General features: G+C 39.1%; 1 protein-coding gene across 2 annotated transcripts in view; it reads right to left on the bottom strand.

Moving 5' to 3' along the window:
• The window catches only part of gstcd (glutathione S-transferase, C-terminal domain containing), a 57,006-nt gene that overhangs the window by 17,323 nt on the left and 17,315 nt on the right, over positions 1-22,368 (bottom strand). For both annotated transcript variants that reach the window (XM_017438478.3, XM_025004208.2), the window contains exons 6-8: positions 1,090-1,205; positions 660-704; positions 323-451 (exon numbers count right to left, since the gene is read on the bottom strand). In XM_017438478.3, coding sequence (XP_017293967.1) covers positions 323-451; positions 660-704; positions 1,090-1,205 — 290 coding nt within the window. The remainder of the gene's footprint in view (positions 1-322; positions 452-659; positions 705-1,089; positions 1,206-22,368) is intronic.

Below are 22,368 nucleotides of genomic sequence, written 5' to 3'. Positions count from 1 at the left end.
AATCACCCATTGATTCAAACCAGGTGTGTTGGAGCAGAGAAACAAGTAAAACATGCAGGATGGTGGCCCTCCAGGACCAGGGTTAGAGACCACTGGTGTAGAGCTTCCTGAGGTCAGCTGGCTGTATCTTGAATCGAGTCGACTCCAAAAAGTTAATCAGCTGCAGATGCTCATCCAGTGCTTACTTTCTGACAGTTTCATTAAAACATATAGCCTGGTTCATGAGATATTTTACTAACAGACACACTGTCACACACACAGACATGAGCATTTACAGGATCGCCCGCCTTTCGTGGCGGCGGGCAGTAACTACATTGCTCACCCCGATGTGGAATGGCCCAGTGAAGTAATCCAGATTGGCCTGAAGGAAGCCGATGTTTTTCAGCCCGAGCTCAGCACTGCGACGCTGGGCTCTGACCAAAGACTCCTCCTTGTTCTCTATCAAGATGATCTTGAACAAAAACAAAAAAAAGACACCGTTCTCCTAACGATTAATATCATTATTCACTAAATTAGTTTTTATGACACCATTTATATAGTGACAAGGGCAATTAAAGCCACTAAACTGAAAGGTAGCTTCATTCCAAAGTGCAGGAGAACACACCCACCCACACACACACAGACAGACAAGAGAATATTTCTTCAAACACACTCTTTACCTGGCAGTCTGGAAGAGTGTGAGCCAGAGCAATCCCCACATGACCCTGAGAGCGAGCGACACAAAGAGACAACAACAAAAAAAAAAGTACAACATGAGCACAAAACACATCAAAATAAAAGAGCAACAACAGAGGTCTGGTTACTGCTAGGCTTAAAAAAAAATAAAAAAAACTTTAACCATGAAGCAGCGCTGCTCTGAGAGTGCTTTTTATTAAAGAATGTAATGACCAGTCTACTTGAGCGCATCATCCAACTACAAAAGGCGTCTAAGTGGAAAACAAAAGGATGAGGAAATGTGAGGACTTGTTTCATCTCAGCTGGTCTCCAGTGAAGCAGCGTCTTTCAGGATGTCTTGGTCAGATTTCTCAGTACAGTGTGTGTGTGTGTGAGTGTGTGTGTGCTGCTGGATTGATAGATGAGTTTTGGTACCGTTCCACTGCAGAAATCCACGACTGTGCATCCTGGCCTGGCCAGCTCCGTAACCATGGCGACCAAGTTATTTAGCTGTTGCATCTTCCTGACGGCCCGGATGTTCGACATTTTCCCTGCAGAGAAGGAAAGAAAAATGACAAGTTCTTACTGCGTTCCAGCACAAAGTGGAGAGCGACATTTTCTTTGGGTTTTTTTTCTTTTCTTTTTTTGTTTTACAGCTGAAAACTCAGGAAAGTATAAAGAACACCCACTCAGAGAACGAAGATTTACCTTAAATGGGATTTTATCGAAACTTCAAGGTTAGTTTTGGGCTTTGGTGGCTACGGATGGATAAAAACATCAAATTAAAACGCCAAATCATTTTCATTCATCTCAACTCTTTGCTTCCTCGTTGTCCCTGAGCGAACGGGATTCTTGTCCTTGCAAAACCGGCTCGAATTGGAATTCACAACCGACAATTTCACGTAATGGTTACGGCACCCGGATGAAAAGGCCTCCGCTGCCTCATCACAGTGATGCTCACCATCTGCTGGGGAGTGCAAACAATTTCTCATCATAAAAACAGAGCCTCAGAGCCAAAATCAAGTGTCTCCTTGTTTGTGGTGGAACTCCCCACTGCTGTGTGAGCAATATGTATCCCATTAACTCAAAGCCAGGAGAAATCTCCTGGATCCTCCGTCTTCCGGTACGACGTATACGATATTAGCCATTGATGTGCTGCGCAGATGCCGTTTTGTGCTCATTTATTTAGACTGATGAGGCCTTGATTTGCCCCCCGAGCTGCATCCTAGAGATAAGCCAAAATATAAAAAATAAAGAAACTTTTTCTTACACAAAAACATTTTATAGTCTTGACAATGCTTTGCTTTGAATAAAACAACAGGCGAGCAGACAAAAAAATAAACACGTTTTCAGTATTTAGACTCTCACTAGAAGCTGTTACTGAGCTAATCTGAGCACAAAGAAAGTGTCAAATTTATTTCAGGACGAGGAAAGCGGAACGAAACAACAAGGAAACGAATGCATATCGCCCGTTGCCTTTATTGCCAGAGTTTAACAGATTATCTTATAATAAGAAATGATGCATTTGTAGCCGTTTTGGTCAAAACTCCAAAATAATGTAGCACAACGTGTCACACTCAGAGTATGTGTTGTGAATGACCTTCAGCCACTACAACATAAAGTTTTAGAACAATATCTATAAAACTGCATGAGTTAGAGCCATTTTTGTGTATTCTAAGGTCATCTGGCAGTGGTGGCCATCTTGAATGAGCTTGGCTTTGAATCTTAATCAGTTAAAGATGTACATTCAACGACTTATTCTTGAAAGTTTCATTAAAATTTGCCCAGTGGTTCATGTGATAATTTGCTAACAAACAGACAGAGTTGACTCCAAATACTTTATGGCAAAACTTTAAACAAGGATCTTAGACAATCACTTAGTGAGTACAATAGGTGTTGGGGATCAGTCGTAGCTACTACTACACCAGGTTTTAGGTCAATACCTGTAAAACTGACTTAGTTATAGAGACTTTAGTGGGGGTTTTTATGGTTAACCATCTTGAATGGTATTTACTCCCAAAGTTAATCATATAGATGTACATTCATTGATTACTTTCTGCGAGTTCCATAAAAAATTCATACAGTGGTTCATGAGATATTTTGGTAACAGGCAAACACACACACACACACACGGAGAAAAACAGTATCATCCTCCTGCATTTTTCAGCAGTGGGTGATAAGAAATGACTCCAGTCAGGTGCTGGCATGGAGGCTTTTTGATGCTACTGAAATGATTTGGACTGTAAGGTGCAATAAGAACAGAAATGAGAGAGAATAATTTAGATGCAATTTGATGCAAACAAAACAAAACAAACTGTTCTTATGGCAGAAACATTTCACTTATTTGGCAACCTAGCATCAGAGGACAATTAAATGCAACACGGACATCATTATCAGCTGATAAAATAGATTTAACCAACTTGACAGCAGTAAGTACTTGAACTCATATTTAGATTTCCAAATCATTGTAGTTATGGAAACAGCTAAATTACAGTCAAGCTATAATTCTCCATTTACACTGTGCTGTTTACCTAAAAATATTAAACTTCTGAGTTGCAGGAAGCCATAAATTTTTCAGGCTGCTCACAACTATTCTTGTTGGGTGGATTTCCAACACAGCAGGCACGAAGCTCAAAATTACAGCCCGGTGTAAAGATTTTACGCCTTTCATAAATTTACAATTTCCCACGAGCCGGACTGTCTTCGGATTGTTTTAAGTGATCTAGATCAACAGTTCTCTGGGCTTTCTGAAGGTATTTCAAAGCTTGTCTTTGGATACTGGCTGCTTTTTCACAGCAAAGTCCAGTCAGATGAATGTCTGTTTGTTTGTTAAGCCATTTAACGCTGACCTGCAAATCATTCCGGCATAAAAAAGGCTGAAAGACTCTTGGTCTGGACCACTTTTAAAGCTTCTGAGAGTTTGGCTGCTTGGGAGCAACAACATAAAGAAATTGGGGAAGGATTAAAGAACCACCGTAAACCCTAAAAATCCCAAAACCTCAGATGAGTCATTCTCCTAGCAGGTAAAAATCATACAGAAGAGTCGTCAATACATCGTCAGGCAGCTGTGCTGCCCTCCAAGTCCTTTGTGTTCGTTCTCATTGTTTTTCTGAGACATGCTGGTAAATAATTTTATAGAAATACTTGAGTGGAGGAGGTAACGTACTGAAACATTGTTTGCCTCTTTCTTTTTGATTGATTGATTGTGTTTGCAGGAGGACGAAGAAGACTATCCAACATCAGCGAACAGCAGCATGCCGTTGGGAATAAGAGCATGAAGGGGTGTGATGAACCTCGGTGCCTTATGGTTGATGTCCAATGGATGCATGCCTAGAACACCCCCGTAATCCAGCACAGACACGACTGTGGAAGCGAGTCTTTCTTTGGTTTCTACTTACAGAAACGTTTGATTCTAAATTCAAACTATTTTCAGCTTTTTTTTTCTTCTTCCCACCTAGCCAAGTGACAAAGAAAGTTCTTCATCACGCAGCGCAATCTGCACATGTGGTAATATGTACTGAACAGTGTGAGGCCGTGAGTCAGGGTTCAAATGGATTAATGGCTTTAATTTCTATATGTGAGAACATTGTATGTGTTGCTGGCATTCTAAACATAACCCATAAGGAGCACGCAGGGATACTGGACATTATTAAAACCTGTTTAATACCAAAGCTTTCCTAGCTTTATGGCCCCAATCAAATGAATCATGCGCCATTATTAAGTTTTTGATAGTAAAGTCAAATGGAGAAAATGTAGGCACTTCGTAGAAACATGCAATATTTGACCTAATGCCTCAGTTAGCTCCGAAAAAGGCAACATTCATAACTGATATTAATCCTTTTTACTGCTCTTCAGGGGGAATTTTCTCATTCCGAGCACAACCGTGTTTCAAAATCCCCTTTTGCCTGAATACAGCAAAGCGAGGACCTCTTAAATTATTGTTCATTTTTGGTCTCCTCAAGTAAAATTCTGCTAAGTCTGCTGCAGCAGAAGTTCCCAATGATGCTAATGGATGATATAAAACTCTAAGACAGACAAATTAAAACTGATCTTATGTATTAGGTCAGATTCACCCCGGTTACTGCAAAAAATCCTAATAAATATCACACTACGCATGTACACAACATGCATTGTGTATTTATCCCAAGTATATCCACTGACCTTATTCCCTGACAAACAACCAGAGCAACAAGTAATGGCTATACATTTTTCAAAAAGGGTCAGACAGAAATACCTTCCGAAGGGTCCTCAGGAGACACAATTTGTCGCGGGATCTTAGCATTAAAGAGCAGAGAGAACGTAGCATCTTGGCGAGTCTCTAATAACCTGGCTCTCGTTCTGTAATTAGGGTTTTAAGTCAGCCACTTAATTTGTAATTCCTGCAACATCCACATTTAGTTCAAACAGTGTGATCATGATGCAAAAATAGCCTAATTAATGCAAAAAAAAAAAAAAAGAATCCATTCCCATACGTCATCCAAAATTAATATTTCGCTTGTGCACACATCCCCTACACCGGGGGATTCTCAAACTCCATTCAAAGGTCCAAATTGGATTTCTAAAGGTCAGAGGTCCAGAGCAGCTGGCGAGAAGCAGAGGAGATGGATTTGCCTTCAAAAGTTTGCTTGTGGACCGAAAGTGCTCTAACTTCTGACTGTAAAGCTTCATGTTTACTGACACTTCATCAACTTTATGACTTTTCATGCCTCAACAAAACAAAATGCATTTGCTTTCATGCGTTAAATAAAGTGAACTGAAAGGCACTCTAACGACAAAGTGCTTGGAGGTAAAAGTTACAGATTCTGTGAGATTGCTACTACTGTTTAACTAACATCGTCTTCAATGAAGGGCTTAAAAAGATCTTGTTCGACAGAGTAACTGACCTATATGTTCATTTGTAAAATGGCTGTGATGTGAGCTTTATAAACCCATTTATTGGTGAGAATAATTGTCCCCAATATTTTGGTCAGGACAGATGAAATGCATATTTCTCTGCTCCACTCATCTTTGGAAACCTAGTTTGCTGACTCCACATCTTCTTTACGAAGCAATGAGACTCAGACTCAGATCTTCAAGAGTTGCAGCATTTCTTGTTGTTACTGCAGCCTAGACTGAACATTTGCATCTAAAAATTAAACATTTTAGAGATAATCGTCTTCTATCTCAATGTGCTCCAGTTCTCATTTCGAGCATATGGACACAGGCTCACCCCGTGCACACACTCTCTCTCTCTCTGCGCACTCTTAAAGGAGCCACAACACTATCATAATAGGAGACATAAACTTCATTGCATCCTACGAAGACATTTCGATGCAATGCAATATAACGTGAGGAGTGGGTCCAGATCCCAACGACAAGCCAAAGAACGGCTGTCCTACACTGTAAGAAACATTTCTGTGCAATAAACTGACCTCCATTTCTGACATACTTTATAGAAACAACTTTACAATATGTCCTGACAAAAATATCGCAGAAATGTGATATAGAGTACCAACTAATTTATTTCGATTAAGAGATTTAGAGTTTTGTTTGAGCGTTTCACAAGTTTTGATGATTGTTTCTAAGGTTTACACACACGGTCTGATGTATATAAATGAACACAAAGCAGGTATTTTAAGATTGTTGGAGCCTGTGAGAGGAGTTTAGACAACCTGTGTCATTTCACAATCTTTAGATTTTTTGCTGATTTCACCATCCGTCTTTCTTTTCTCCTTGCATGTGTGGCGCTCACACCACAGGATGCTTTCACTTTCCGAGCATGGGACTCATTCTTCCAGAAGTTAAACCTGTTGTTTTTTTATGTGTGGATTTTACTGAATTTATTCTATATATGCATTTTATTTTTCCTGCTGGTTTTTGACCTCCTTGTGAAGCACTTTTGTCAACTTTTTAAATGTGCTATATAAAATAAACCTGACATTGACATAAAAAGGGTCTAAAAAATAAATAAAAAAACCTCTGCAAACTGATTTGATTTAAAAGCTTTGATAGAAAGTGCAGAGACGACACCACCAAAGCTACAGGTAAAATGCAAACAGGAAGAGGTTCTGTATTTTTTTAAAAAAAAGCATGTGTTCCCCACCCCCAGCAGACTGACTGACATCTCAGTGAGGAGGAAAACAAGCTGTGGCAAAGTCATCGTGGGTGACTGAGGATCAATTAGCCTGGACGTCCTCTGCTAAAAGGTGTGCATTCCTGCTCCTGCGGCTGGCAGCGAGCCACCATCTCCTCTTTTCTTTCCCAGTGCTGCTCGAGGCCTTATCAAGCAGGACCATCGCACAGATAAAGATCTGAAGACAAAGCCGTGGCAACAAGCGGGATGTGCAGGATCCTACATTGATTCCTCACGGGACAGGCTGGTTTACAAAGCAAACCCAAGCCCAACTGAACTTAAGTTTGGATTGTTTTCTGCCTTTGAGATTATATATTAGCTAGATACTTAATGTAGATGTTTTGAGAAATAACTGCTAGTTGGCCTAATTAGAATAATGTAAAAATGCATCAAAACTTCTTTTTTTTTTTTTTTAGTCTGATGTATTAGGAACTTGTTACTTTTTGAGAACGCAGCAAAACAGAACGCTCAAATCCCTCGCAGCATTAAAATGTGAAAATAATTAGTTTCCTGAAAATTTAAAAACAGAAAACTGGGGCAGCTGTTACTGTAGAATATTGTTATGATTTTATTTTATTTTTTTAAAGAAATGTAGGGCATTTCTTGCTACAATCCTGAAAGGGATGTCATACTTTTTTACTATGCACAGAAGCATAATTAATCACTAGTTTAATTAAAGCCCTAGCACATCGTCCATCACCTTGTAAATGACATGTGTGATCTCATGCAACAATGTGAGCTGTATTAACACTCCGAGTCTGTGCTGTTAATGACGTTCAGCTACTATCACAACAAACTTTAGCTCAATAGCTGTATAAGTGACTCAGTTATAGCTATTTTGGTGTTTGCTAAGGTTGATTACCTGCAGTGGCTCCTAAAAATTAGGTGAACTCCAAAAGTTAGTCGGTTGTAGAAGCACATCCAGTGATTACTGCCTGAGAGTTTCATTAAAATCTGTCCAGTGTTTCAGATAAGATATTTTGCTAACAGACAGACCGCGTCGACTCCAATAGTTATTGGGCAACGCTTTGAGCAAACCTGGAGTATGTGCTGGGAAAGACTCTCAGTTACTACCACACCCATTTTTAGCTTAATATCTGTATGTTATAGTCATTTTTGAGTGTGTTAAGGTTACTTTTATGTGGCGGCCATGTTGAATTGGCGTCACTTCAAAAGCTAAGCAGTGGTAGATGTACATCAAATGATTACTTTGTGAGAGTTTTATTAAAATCCGTCCAGGGATTCATGAAATATTTTGCTAACACAACAGACAAAGACACGGTACCTACATGTATGGATGTAGCAATGAGATCTGCAGTCCCAGGGAATATTACACTTTTCCAGTGTACTTTTTTCACACCTGAGAAACAGCTTGAATGAAATAAATCAGACAAACGACAACATAAAGAAGAAAGAAAAAATAAAATCAGGAAAAGGGGCACAAGTTGAAAGAGAAAAGGTGCGAGCGTTGCCTCTGGTGAGCCCAAAATCAGGACTGTGTCCTGGATCGAATTCCACTCAACGTGATTTCTGATGCTTTTCTGCTCCCATCGTAAACACCTGAAACCTGCCCCAGGTAGTCATGACAACAGTGTGTCAGTTAAAGCTCTTTTCATATAAAAAAACAAAAAAACAAGAAGAAATCCAAAGTTTAAAATTCGTGAGCTGGTTTATGGTTGCAGGTAAAATCAGTAAACATCAGCAAACACACAAAGTATTGACGTACTTCCGCCTCATCTTCCACGCTGGCAGAGGGGTAAGATTACAAAACAAAACAAAGAAAAGCTCAAAATCCATTACCGAACTGTCAGTATTATGTTTTATTGTTTTCGCTTTTTAACAACGACTGAAACTTTTCAAGGTGCTCGCGTGAGACTGGAGCGACAAACGAAACGCGACGAAGGCAAACAGGAGGGGAACAAACTAGTCGCTGTGTGCATCTTTGTGCTGCTGTGGAATGTCTGTCAAAACACGACCTGACGCAGCTGTAGGCGAGACGTCTGCATAATTACTGAACTCCAACGGGGCCTCTCACAGGTTACGGCACATTTCCAATTTGTCTGCGCGGCGAGACTTCGGAACGTGCGCCCAATAAAACGGCAACGGCGATTTCGCTGCTCCGAACGCGTCCAATTACAGACTTTTCTGACATGCGTGTGCACATCATCGCATCCAAACAACTTTTTCTTTTTTTTTTAAACTTACTGACAAAAACCATTACAATAAAAATCTGAATTTATGGCACGGCCGTATTTCTGTCAACAAACATTTTCGAACGGAAACACTGGTGCACATGTAATCCTGTCATTGATCTGAGTACTTGCAAACGTTGATCCTAATAACACACTGTGAAATAAAAATGAACTCTTTTATGTGAAAGAGTCACTTTGTAAAAAGCCTTCTGTTTACAGCTCCTTGGATTTCAGATTTCATGCATTCATCACAGTATTATAACGTGTACTAAAAGACTGACATGGGATTGATCGTTTAAAGACAATAAAGAAAACATTTAAAACCCATGGTTTGTAATTGCCTTGACAAATGTTTTAGTCCAGCATTTATCAAGACATTACTGTGTCTCTCTCTGCCATAAAACCAGCTCTGTGACATTTCAATATTGCCAAGAAGATAAAGCAGCACTGCTAAAGACTAAACACTGACTCAGAGTCTGTGTCTGTGGTAATAAGAGCGGCACAGTTTGACGTAATCGATGACCAAAATAAACATAATTGTTATGAGCACAAATGTATTTTATGCTTTAAAACCTAAGTGGTATAGAAAATAATTGCCCTGTTTGTGGAGCTGTATATGCCATGGGCACAGGAAAACTGTCATTCATGCGGTTCTTCTAAATAAATAGGTACCAAAAAATAAAAAAATAAAAAAAATAAAAAAACAGAAAAAAGTTACATGTCTTAACTGCTGTGATCTTAAGCAGCAAACTCACAGTTCGGCTCAGGTAAGGAGCAAATGACCCGAGGCGAGCGTTTCCACAGTCTGACACGTCATTAAATCATGCCCACAGTTTGTAGTTGTGACAAAAATATCTGAGAACATTGTGAAGGATGCCAAGTGCAGCTACAGCCCCAAAAGTCCAATATACACCAACTTCCTCTCTCTCTCTTTAGCCCCATTAGAGATATGGAACTTATTGTTGTGTTAAAGTCTAAATTGTCCCCAGGGGTGAGCGAGAGCGTGAACAGTTGTTTGACTCGTTTGTCTTCATGTGTCCCTGTGATGGACTTGGCATCTGTCCAGGCCCCCCCCGCTGAGACCGCTGGAGATCCAGCTCTGTGACCCGGAAAGGAAAAATCGGGTAAAAAAAAAACAGATGAATGGAATTTTGTTTTAAACTCTTGACAAAGTCAGACTCTTATTTTGAAGGGTATCCAATTTAAGACATTAAGATCAAACCCTCTTTTTTTTGCCCTTTGTACTTTTTTTTTTTTGAGGACTTTAATTATTGAATTCTGCAGAGCCTCTCACTTAATTCTCATTAGTTTTAAAGTTCTAATCAGAAGTGACACGTTTGCTATTGAAAAACCAAATTGCAACTGCAGCCATGATGGAATAAAATAAGAAAGAAGAACCTGCTGAATAAGAAGCACCGACTCAGAAGCTGCTGACTCAGTGGTTACTTTAGTGATTCCCGTCTTTTCTGGGGAGCGGAGGGGAGATGGGGGTGGGGGGCAAAGTTCTTCACAGCAGACAGGAAGACACAAAAGGAAAGGTAAGGAAATAAACCAGGAAAGGAACCAGGAAAGGAAAGGAACCAGGAGAGGAAACAGGAAAGGAAAGAAAAGGAAAAAACAGGAAAGGAAAGGAAAACAACCAGGAAAGGAAAGGAATAGTAAGGACGAAAAGGAAAACATGAAGAGAAAAGTAAGGAAAGGAAAGAAACAAGGAACAATAAAAAGAAAGGAACGAACAAAGGAAAGGAAACAAAGAAGGAGAGGAAGATGGAAAGGAAAAAGAAAGTAAAAGAAAAGGAACAAAAAAAGGAAAGAAAAACTAAAGCACAGGAAGAGAAAAGTATGGAAAGGAACAGAAAGAAACAAGGAACAAGAAAAGGAAAGCAAAGGAAAGCTAAGAACTGAGGGAAAAAAGAAAAAACAAACACAAAGAAAGGAACAAGAAAAAAAACAAGGTAAGGGATAAGAAAAACAAAGAACCAAGGAGCAAACAAACAAAAGAAACAAAACAAAGAAATGTGTCCCTGAAATATCTCAGTAAGAATTGTCACAAAAACTACAAATAAACTCTCTTCCACTTAAAAGGCTAAAACATTTAGTCCATGTTCTTCTGATGGTTTTGTAGATCAGCAGTCAGGGCTACCGTCTCACAATCCTGAGGCTGCAGGTTCGAGCCCAGGTTGCATCAGGGAGCCCATCTGGGGTAAAACGATTGTTAAATCATTAATGTGAGTTCACTCACTGTGGCAACATCTGCAGAAGGGAGCAGCCAAAAAAATTCTCTCTACATAAATATATGGTCTTTTGTTCTCTTTAGGACGACTGTTGTTTTCTAAGATTTTTTTTCTTATTTTTTAATTGGAGTTTTTTTAGGCAAAATAACTAAAGGATAAAATCTACCTAGTGGACCTGTAATGTTCGCGGAAAAACAAAAGCTTTGTTAAACTGCCTGGTTTGCTTTCAGGGCACACTCTGAGTTTTTTGTACTCTGCCAGAGCTGTCAGAGTGAGGGAGTGTGTGGCACAAAGCTGCCATCTGTGGAGGGTTGTGTAAATGTCTTCTGGCCTGTCACCTTTGTAAAATCTCCCAGTCAGCAGGGCTTTTAGCCTCTTGCATTGCAGAGTTAACTCAACTATAAATAAAGGCTATAGCTGGACTGCAGCCAGCTGGTGTGTTTTTATATATATATTTTTTTTTTTCTTTACTTTTTACTACTCGCGGTTTCCCTACAGAAACACGGGGCTGTCAAAGCCAAACCTCCTCCTCCGTTGGGAGAAATAAAGGGATTGTCCTTTTGACTCTGCCAGCTTGTACTGTCACCGCAGGAGTCAGCTCCTCAAGCATGAGTGGGAAGTTTTAACAACACCAATTTTTTTTTTTTTTTTTTTTTAGGCAGAGACAAAAAAATTATTATTGCCTTCAGCGTTATTTGATTTTCCACCTTACATGGTTTTTGTTACAGAAAACACTTTTCTCTCGACAGATATCGGTTCCCTTATAACCGCAGAGATTTTTCTTTCTTCTTTTATTTTGAAAAGTGGGGCAAGAATCACAGGACTGAATATTGGCTGCAAACACCGCGCCTGCCCTCTGGATAATTAGACTGTGATTGTGTTGAATTATTAATCTGTCTTCCTGAGCCACCTGAATGCAAAAAAAAAAAAGAAAACTGAATCGTAGCGATAAACTCGGCACCTTTTTATTTATTTATTGTTTCTACAACCTCTACTGAAACACAAACCAGAAGAATAAGCTATTCTAATATTTAAACACACTTAGGGTGATGGTTTTAGGAAATTTAAGGTCTAAATACTGACAGTTGCAAAGGCACGTTTAAAGACTATATAATGATCTCAGTATGATAGCTGCTGCCAATCCGATGATTCATCTTTGTAAGTGTTGGCAATTTAGGATAACACTGTCTCTCGGGGTATCTTAGAACAACAACAGTATTGCTTTGGATATCATTAACGTCTCTGCTGCAAAGTCTACGGGTGTGCTTTTGAGTTTGCAAACTATTTAAGTTTGTATGAAGAACGTGCCTCCTGCTATCAGCCGTAAACGATAATACTGGGCCTTGCGTTCCACCTTCTTCCAAGGCGCTGCTTGTTGTTTTGGAACCAGAATCTGTGCTCTTTCAGTCCCGCCTACTCCTCCGGATACAATCATGGTGTCACATGACCTATTGAGCATGAAATAAGTAATTACAGCTACATGTATTAGAATATTTAAACATACAGCAGCAAAGTAAGAACTACGTACATCAGCAAGAGTCAACACCTGAAACAAATGATCTGAGGTGTGTGTATATGTAAATGTTTTTATGTTATTAAGAGCAATGTCCCATTGTTTATAAGGAGGGGGCGGGACTTAAAACATGTACTAGTACTAGCATACAATCAGCGTTGCGCTTCTCAAATGTTAGGGGAAAACATCAAAACCCACTCACGCCACGACCAACACACGACGAAGTGTTCGCACTAACCTGTCCATTTTACACCCAGATGAAATGACTTAAAAATTCTTTGCAAAGACATAACTCCTGTAAATTACACGAGCCAAATCTCTCTAAACAAGAACATATCACTACTCTTTTTCTTTTTAACCAATTGCAGCATTTTAGGGTAGTGCTGCAGCGATAAGGGCAAGGACTGATGAAAAGGAGGTTGCACAAGTAAAAACCAGAAAAATAAAACAAAATGGTCCGGTTAAACAATATCTTACAGTAAAAAGGCAGAAGCAGCAGGTCACACCATGGACGAATGGCCAAAATTAGAGACGACTGGGGTTTTTTAAAAAGCCTGCAATTCAAGACGATGACAATCATGGAAGTCTAACAACAATCATTTAAACTCTGTGTATATTTCTTGTTTGTTTATCCACCAAATGGGTTCCAGTGCTAAACCAAAGCCAGAACTCAGTTAGGACCAGGTACTTCTGTTTCCACTACCGTAAAGTCTAGACCTGGTTCTGACAAACCAGTGCTACCTCAGCACCGACTCTTTGCGGAGGCAGAGAAATAAATAAAGAAAATGCACTCCGCACAGCTGCTATCACATTTGCTGTTTTTAACTGAATTATAGACTCTTTGAAGGACCATAAACATTTTTGGCTCATTTGATATTGCCAACTGCTATTTAGTGGCCTCGCTTAAAATGCCGCGTGCAACTCCTGTTTGCAGCAGCATGTAGAAATACAATCTAATATCAAAATAAATGCCGAACACTCGCAAACAACTTTTGTTTAAAACAGATTTTCTAAAATAGACTAGTGATATTAAGACATCTGTTTGCAGGAATAATGGGAGGAACCCTGTGGAGATAAAGTATGATCGTCTCTAGAAACTCAAAACCCAACAGAGGGAGAATCAAAGATTTACCAGAAGAGACATTTAAAGTGACATAGTGAAGTGGTTCTGTGTTGGCTGTTAGGAACCAAACTGGTTCTTAACAGTGGGTTTAAAGGACCGGTGCCAGCTCTAGGACCAGCCATGGTCTGGCACTGGAACCTCCTTAAGGGGTTTGAATACTCCATGAGGAGTCACGTGACAAAAATTGAGTCATTTTGTTCTTGTCGTAGCTTCGTTTGCTTCTTCTCAACACAAGGCCTTGGCTGAACTTTTTCTCACAGGGGTTTGTGCAGCATTCATCTAAAAGTCTTTAAAATTGCCTAAAATTACAAGCAGTAAGACAACTTCACAAAAGCAATTCTGAGAGTATAACTGAGGAACATTCCTTGGTATCAAGAAAAGATACCACCTAACCTTAATGTATGTTTGTAAAATGATCTACAGATGCAGAAACAGACAAAACATACACCCACAAATGATAACAAACCCCTATGGTATAAAAAAGCCGACAGCATAAGGGCGTAAAATACACGAGGGAAAAAAAAAACTCTCCTTCAACCAAGACTTCCACGCCAAAGTTGATACTCAGTCCACCTTTGAGTAAAATTAGATGTGGGAGACGTCCTATGTGGGGAGTACATCTCAGAAAAAAATGAATATGACACACGAGCTAATAAAGTTCCCACTGTACTAAACAAAATGAAAGGGTTTAGGTGTTTCTTTGAAGCTTTGCTAAAAAGATGAGGAATTCCACCAAGCTTGCTTAGATTGTGTGTTGAGAGGGAAAAAAGTACAGAGGTGACACGTGTAATGACAAGAACAGCAAATGCTTTAACTCTGCTGTCAGGCGTTTGTGGAAAATAAAAAAAGGCTGGAACGAGAAACTTCAGCCATGAAAACAAACAAGACGACTGCAGAAAAACAGACAACAGAGGTAAAATACTGTTTTATACTCAGCTTCATCTGCACCTAAAAAGAGCTTATAGAGTCTTACATTATGCAACAAATAAAGGAATAAAATAGAATATATAAATAAAGTTCTGTATCATGATGAATGTTAATTAAGTCTGATAAAAAAAGAACACATTTCAAAATGTTTAGACTTCTGCTATAAGGAAAAAATATCCTCCACACTCCCCAAAAATAAATGTGCAAATTGAAATGTTTCGCTCTGGCTCTTCGAGCTCACTGACCTGAACATTTTTGGAAATCTGCAGAGACCCCTACAAGATCAGTCCATGACAGCTGATCTTACGGTCTCCCCAAACTAGAAGACTTTTTTGGAAGAAGAATGAGCTCAAAGAGGAATTAAAAGACCAAGAGACGACAACGAAAAGGAGCTTCAAAGCTGTGATACTTGCCACTGGGGACGTGACGGATCAGGCAGGGCGTCCGATCTTTTCTTTGTTGTTTCTCTCAAACACTGAATGGCGTGTCATCTTTAAGTTCAGGACTTCTTAGAAGTCAGAACATCTTTTTTGGCACAAGAGAAAATGGACAAAATTGTTGTTTTCCTATTACAACATACTTTTAAAATGAAATAAATTCACTAAATATTGCATGCTACTTAGCAAAAACCTAGCTCTTGTTACCTTGTTCAATTGACAGTAACATGAGCATTGAGCCAGACTAAATAAACTGGGAAAATTAGCAATCCCAAATGAACCAAAACAAACAAAACTTGATAGTTTTGCGAGCATACTTCATATTTTGCTGGAGACCCTGAACAGGATCAAGTAGGTACAAAAAAACAAATGGTTAAATAGTTCCACAAGTCATTCACTATTAACGCTTTCACTTATGAACACTTGGAAAGCCAAAACAATAACAGAAAGTGGCCACGACTACATGCACAGTAAATAAGACTGAGGTTAAAACCCAGCAGGCCTAATTAAAGTAACAGTTCTGATGCAGCTTGTCTCTAATAGGGCAAAATTAAAAGTTTACAACTGTGAAGATGACTTTTTAATCACTTCTATCACTGTTGACATTATTTGAGCCATGATCTTTGGTTTGTATCAAAGCACAACTCTTAATCTGGACTTTAAAGACGTGTCATATTTAAATTTTTTAGCTAATGGGTGATTAAATTCCTGAATGTTACTCATCATTTCACACTTAAAAAAGATTTGGTTTAACATGCTGCTCAAAACAGAAAAGACTAATTAGTAATTAATTAACACTGTTGTGAAATGGCTAAAGAAAAAAAAAAGTCACTTAATGCAGGCCGTGGGATTCCTGCTTCACACCCACACCGCATTGCCTCAGCAGAGATTACTGAACAAAAAAAACTATAGAGACAAATGAATATTCATGACATGGCATTTACGAGGAGCTTATTATGAAGATGGCTAGAGGCTCTGAATTTAAATAGGCACACGTCAAATACCACAGCAACTGGTGAAACTCCGCTGTAATCCCTGAGGGAATCTAGATGTGTTTGAACTTGAATTGTACTAATAAAGTGCCAATTATCCCTCTAATTGGGAGTAACAAAGCTGGCGACCTGTCGCGCTGGGTCTCGTGTTTACTGCGTACTTCGCTTCTCCAATCTAAAAGCTGTAATGAGTTCAATTATTAGAGAATGAAAGAAGTGATTTGGGAGCCCCAGTCTGCTGTTTGGAGCTAAAAGCCCGGGGGAATAAATACACCAAATGCCAACACACTGTACCAATATCCTCAGCAAGGCAAGTATTTAGGTTCAAATGTGGTCTGTTTTGGCAATTAGATTGACAGTTATACATACAATCTACTGTATAGGGGGTAAAAAAAAATGCACTTCTTCTTGAAATGTGAAATTCCTGACATCCCCCTCCAATTTTAGGCCTTGTTCACACAGAAATGGATTTCCTCCAAAAAATACTTTTCTTTTTTGTCATTTTTAACAAAATCCTCGTAAACACAAAAGACTCTCGAATTGTTTTCATCCACATGGAAACGCCAAAAACGACCCAAAACGTTGTAGTAACTACGCCAGGTCTGTATGGGGCGCTGTAACACCAAAAAGAATAACACCAAAACCGGTAAACAATGAGTGGAGCACGCACATAAAGGTTGCCTGACTGATGCGAAATGTAAACACAATTAGAACACGAAGCCCTCGTGTCACAGGTGAGGCTAGAGGCAGGGTTTTGACATCTTTGATTTCAAACAGTGTTTCGGCTGTTTGCATGAAAACACAAGGGTGGCGTTTCAAGATATTTTCACTCTGAAAACCATTCCTAAGATGCTGTCTTTGTGTGGATGTAAAGATGAAAAGATAGTAAATAAATAAAATTTTAAATTTACAGAAATCGTTTCTGTGTAGATGGCATATTAGTTGTACTTGTTGTTTAGATCAGCTACAAAAAAAAAGTGACCAAATTAAACGTCCAGAATATCCGCATTAAATCAATCATTGTAACTTGGCATGTCGACACAATTTTTCACCGACATCACCTCCTTTAGAGCTCACTGTCAAAATCCAACTACAAGTTGACCGATATGGTTTTTAAAATGTCTGATGCCCTTCTTCAAGACTATTTGGGGTTTTTTTCAAGATGGGTTTTGGTAGTCTGAAGAAGAGTGTGCTCTTAAAACTGAACAAATAAAACTTTTGCACAGGGGTTTTGTTTGGAGGGCAGATTGATGCATTTTTTTTTGTCTGTTTGTTGGTTTTTGGTCCCAAACCCTCTTCAGTATATGCATATGTACTCTTGTCAGGCGTTGCATTGTTTTTGACACAAGGCCAGTTTTTGAAAAAGATGGCAATATTCCACACAAATAATCAGTCAACTCATCAATCCGTCCACCTCTAAATTAAACGATGATCATTTTTGGTCATTGTATGATAAGTCTACCTCAGTATTACAATAGAATTTAATGTACTCAGACATTAACATTAACCATGACAACAGAACAACAGATTAGTGATGCTGTGTGGTGCTTCTTCACAGAACTAATTTGACCATTTTGTTACACAACCTGGCCTGTTTTCAGACTTCAGAATCAGTCTACTCCATAAAGCAGCCCACAGAGTCTGGTTTAATGACCCAAAAGGACAACAGTTGTTGCTGGGCAATTTTATGTTGTGCAACAAAAGGGAGGAGAAGCATGGCTTATCCCAACCTAACAACAAATTCCTATTTTTTATAAATGCTCACTAACCCCCATTAAGTGTACTCAGTGGCACGCAAGAGTAATCATCACAGTGAACTCCTGAAGACGTTGCTACAACAGTCTCTTTTACATGACAAAGGTGTCTGATTCTGTTGGTGTCTGTCCTTTAAAGCAGAAGCTACATTTCTGATCATAAAAACCCATTTAGAAGCAGTTTCTCCTATTTTTTTTATTATGATTCAGTTAGTGCCAGTGGGGAAGTTAAAGAACATGAATGTCTATTTTTCCCCAATCCATTTCTTCAGAAAAGTACACCTGGACTCAAGAAGCCATTTGAAAGAAACCTTGAGTTTAAGGTTTTAGCTGGAATCTTTGCTCCCGAGGATTTCAGTTAGAAAAGATGAAAAGCTCAGCTAGTCCTATTTAAGTCATATATAGATCTAAAAACCTGGACAGAAGCTCTGATTTGTCTGGTGGTTTGCGCTGAAGAGAAATATGAATATAGATTAAGGGCTTGAAGGGAAAATAACCTTCAGTCCAGAAGAATCTTCTATGTATTTTAATATGCAGGACATTAAACATCACTCTGCTCAGCTTCACTCACTGAAGCAACTGGACCAAATAAAAAAACAAATGTACACAGCTGGATGACTTGTGTAATACACATGACACAAGTAAAGAAAAGAAAATGCTTCTAATCATTAATTGAAGTCATGGAAAAAAGAAAGTCCACCTCTTTTAAGTCTAGGGTTTTCCATATCAGGACAAAATGAAAATCATCATAAGTGGGAAACATTCAAGATGGCTGCCAATCTTCCCAGGATTGGACATCCCAGTAAATTCACCCCGAGGTCAGACTGTGCAATGCTCAGAGAAAGTGAAGAAAACTCAAGAGCTGTCAGAAGAAAGCTGCTTGTTTTAAAACAAACCAACCTGACAGCACAACTTAAGTTTGCAAAGTTGCATATGAATGACTTGTAGAACAACGTCCTTTGGATAAATAAGAGCAAATTACAGATGCTTACCCATAATGCACAGCAACATGTTTGGAGAAAACGATACAGCACATCAACACAAACACCTCATATCAACTGGGGTGATAAACAGGGGTTGATGCCCCAGGACCTGGGCACCATGCGCTCATTGAGTCGAGCATGCACTCCTGTGTAGACTCAAGTCTTCTGGAGTCAAACCTAAGACCATCTCAGGCTTGGCCCAAACTGGGTCATGATGATGCAACACAACAATGACGCCAGATGCAGCAGCAAATCTACGGAACGGCTGGAAAAGAAAAGAATCCAGGTGTTGTAATGGTCCTATGAAAGTCCAGACCTCGACCCGATTGAAATGCTGTGGTGCGACCTTAAGAGAGCTGTGCAGAAACAAATGCCCTCAAACCTCAATAAACTGAAGCAACGTTGTAAAGAGAGTGGGCCAAACTTCCTTCATAACAATTTTACAAACTGATAAAGTCATCCAGAAAACAACTTATTGTTGCTAAAAGTAGTTCTGCTAGCTGTTGATTCATGGAGTGGGCACAGTATTTTCCCATTTTGGCTTCCGTCTTCTTTAATAAATAATAATGTGACATATTATATGTGGTTTTGTACACCTGAGGTTAGATTAAAACCAGAAATAAGACCAGATCAGTTTTAGTATGTGCTTAAATAAAACCTAAGACTTAAAAGAGGGTGGACTTTCTTTTTTCCTATGACTTTATATGCAGATAAAACACTAAGAGAAGACTAATTTTAGACAGGACTATAAAGGAAATGCAAAATGTATCATGGGAAATGCAATTTGGAAGATTAAATCATGAACCATATTGTATTATTTAAAGTTAATGATCATCTACGCGGGTACGTCTAGCTGAGATAATTTTAGACCGTGTCCTCAAGCCATCCACTCAGTTTGGGATGTAAAAACTAAAAGCTCTGAAGTTGGACTCATAAATCTGGACTCGAATCCAATGTAGCTGATTATCTTCTCCCGAGTTCAGAAGCAGCAAGATGACGGGCCTGAGGGGAAATCACAGGCAGTAAAAACTTTTCAAAGTAGAGGAAACAATACATTGTTTAAGACCATGTTTTACATTTCATATCAAAGTCTGATGAAGAGCTTTTTTTTTTAATACAGAGGAAAAGAAATCCACTCCAATATGGTGAGCATTAATTTGGGGGTTTAAAAATAAACCTGAAGGATCTTTGATTAAACCTCCTTAGATTAAACCTCTTCACAAAGGTGCAGCGAAGCACCGCAGAGGGCGAACCACAGCTTCTGATGAGAGCCGGAATTTCTGCTGGGGTTTAAATTACCATGGAAGAGGAGGTCAGACGAGTAAATTCCAGCTCTGCAATTAAACAACGTCTGAAAAAAAAAAAGAGTGCATAGTGCTGCCTCGGCTCGCTGCGAAACTACTTAGCATTGCGTCGAGGTTCCACTAATCAATAGACTTTATTGCAAAGGGTTACCCTCGCAGCCGGGCAGGCTGAAAAGTTTCACCTGATGAAGTAAATCGACAGGACGTTTAACCACGATAACATCACAAGAGAAGCAGCAAAAATCTGCCTTTGCTAAATGTGTTTTTTGTTGCAAACTTCATAGATCTGCAATAAGGACTTGTATAATGTAAAATATAAGCTTACAAGAAGGATAAATAGATTATTTCCTTTACAAAAATGGAGCATTTGACTACATGTATATAAAGGGGAATGCATGTAATGAACAGGCAGCAATGAAGGAGGCTAGCAGATTGCCAGAGCACTGTCACCATGGCAACTTGATTTGATCCTGATAAAGGACTTGACTGTAAGGACTTAAAGGAGGGAAATGAATAAATGCTTATTGCAGCACAGTAATGCAGTTTTCCCCTTACTTTTTGTGTCCAGTAGGATAAAAAGACGTCTAATTGTGTGCGTTTCTTTCAGAACAATGGTGGTTGATGATATTATTGACTTTTTCTTTTAGTGTGATTGTGCCTCATTACCATCTCTCAGCTCAGAATCAACAAATTACATGAGGGTTTCTTACAGTTACCTTTTTTTTTCCCTTCTCTTTATTTGGGCATTTATCTCTAGCTTTAGAACCATTCAGGCGTAAAAAGGCTCCTAAACTCAAACTCAGTGTTGTGTCATCACCTCACAGACGGCTGAGAAAGGACCCAGGTTAAAATGGACCTTTAGGCACTTTGTTACCTGCAGCCGGTCACAAACACTAAAGATAACAAGGTTAGACATAAATAAGCACTTTAGCGCCAACAAGACGAGTCCCAAAGTGCTAGTAGCTGAAAACTTGGCATACAGTGAAAGATCAGCTGAAAGGGTGATGGATCTCTCAGGTGCTGAGTCAGGTCTTTGACAGATTTATTTCCTATTCCTTTAATAAAGAACCTTCGGACAGTGTTCAATATGCTGTAAGGGTCAGGCACAAGGACTGGAAGGAGATAAGCAGCCAAAGTCCAAAGAAAAACTTTGAAAGACCTTCAGAAAGCCTGAAGAACTATTGATTAGGACCACTTTAGAAGAGTGCAAAAGTATCGGGCTCCTCAGAAGCAAAATATAAAGAAATTCAAGCTGGGTCCAAACTTTTGCACAATACTGTTGCACCAAAACAAATCCTGCAAGATGGGAAAACAGCTGTGGGCACGACAACTACCTGCTTCCATCACCTGTCCCCCTTTTGTATGCCTCATCGCCTCTTTCACTGCTTTTTGCTTTTTCCTGATAATCTTCGTTGCTCCTCTTGCTCTCAGTCTTATCTTCATCGACTACTGTCACACACTCATTCTGTCCTAATTTATTTTTCAACCCCATGTTTTTTCCTCTATTAAGTCAGGCGCTAAAGACAAGAAAGCTGCTTTATTCACAGGCCCTTCTGTCTTTATTGCCGTTTTCAGGTAGCTCATCATTAAATTGAGCTTAACAGCGACCATAAAAGCAGGACAAGAATCGAAACACTCAGAAATTTCTTTGTTTTTGTTTCTTTTACAGACCTGGGCATCAGTGAGAATTTGTTACAGCTAAATAAAAATCAGCCAGCGTCGAAAGCAAAACACGTCTGTGATTATCTTTCAAGTCCAAAAACCGTAGATATGTGAAAAGAAATGCTGAGAGCAATTTTATGGAATCGATTTAGTGATAAATTCTTTATTGTCTGGCTCTGCTAAAACATAATGGATTTCAAATGCTCGAATCACACGGCTGGAGTTCTCAGTTCTTGCTTTGACGCCTCTCTTTCAGCCAGCTATGTTTTCTTTTTTTAATATAATTTCAAATAAAATAAAAAAAAATCAAAGTATTCCCTCAAGAGTGACAAGATAAAACAGAAAAACCAAAGTCCAAAGTGAAATGTTTTCACAGCGAAAATTTCACCGGATCATTTCAGCTCCATAACAATTTTGGCTTCACACACCTCCGAACTTCACCACTTTACAAATATGTTTTGTGTTAAAGATTTAAGTGACT

Source organism: Kryptolebias marmoratus, linkage group LG3 (genome assembly GCF_001649575.2).
Source record: "Kryptolebias marmoratus isolate JLee-2015 linkage group LG3, ASM164957v2, whole genome shotgun sequence".
NCBI classification, from domain to species: Eukaryota; Metazoa; Chordata; class Actinopteri; order Cyprinodontiformes; family Rivulidae; genus Kryptolebias; species Kryptolebias marmoratus.
This window is presented reverse-complemented; position numbering and strand designations above follow the sequence as displayed.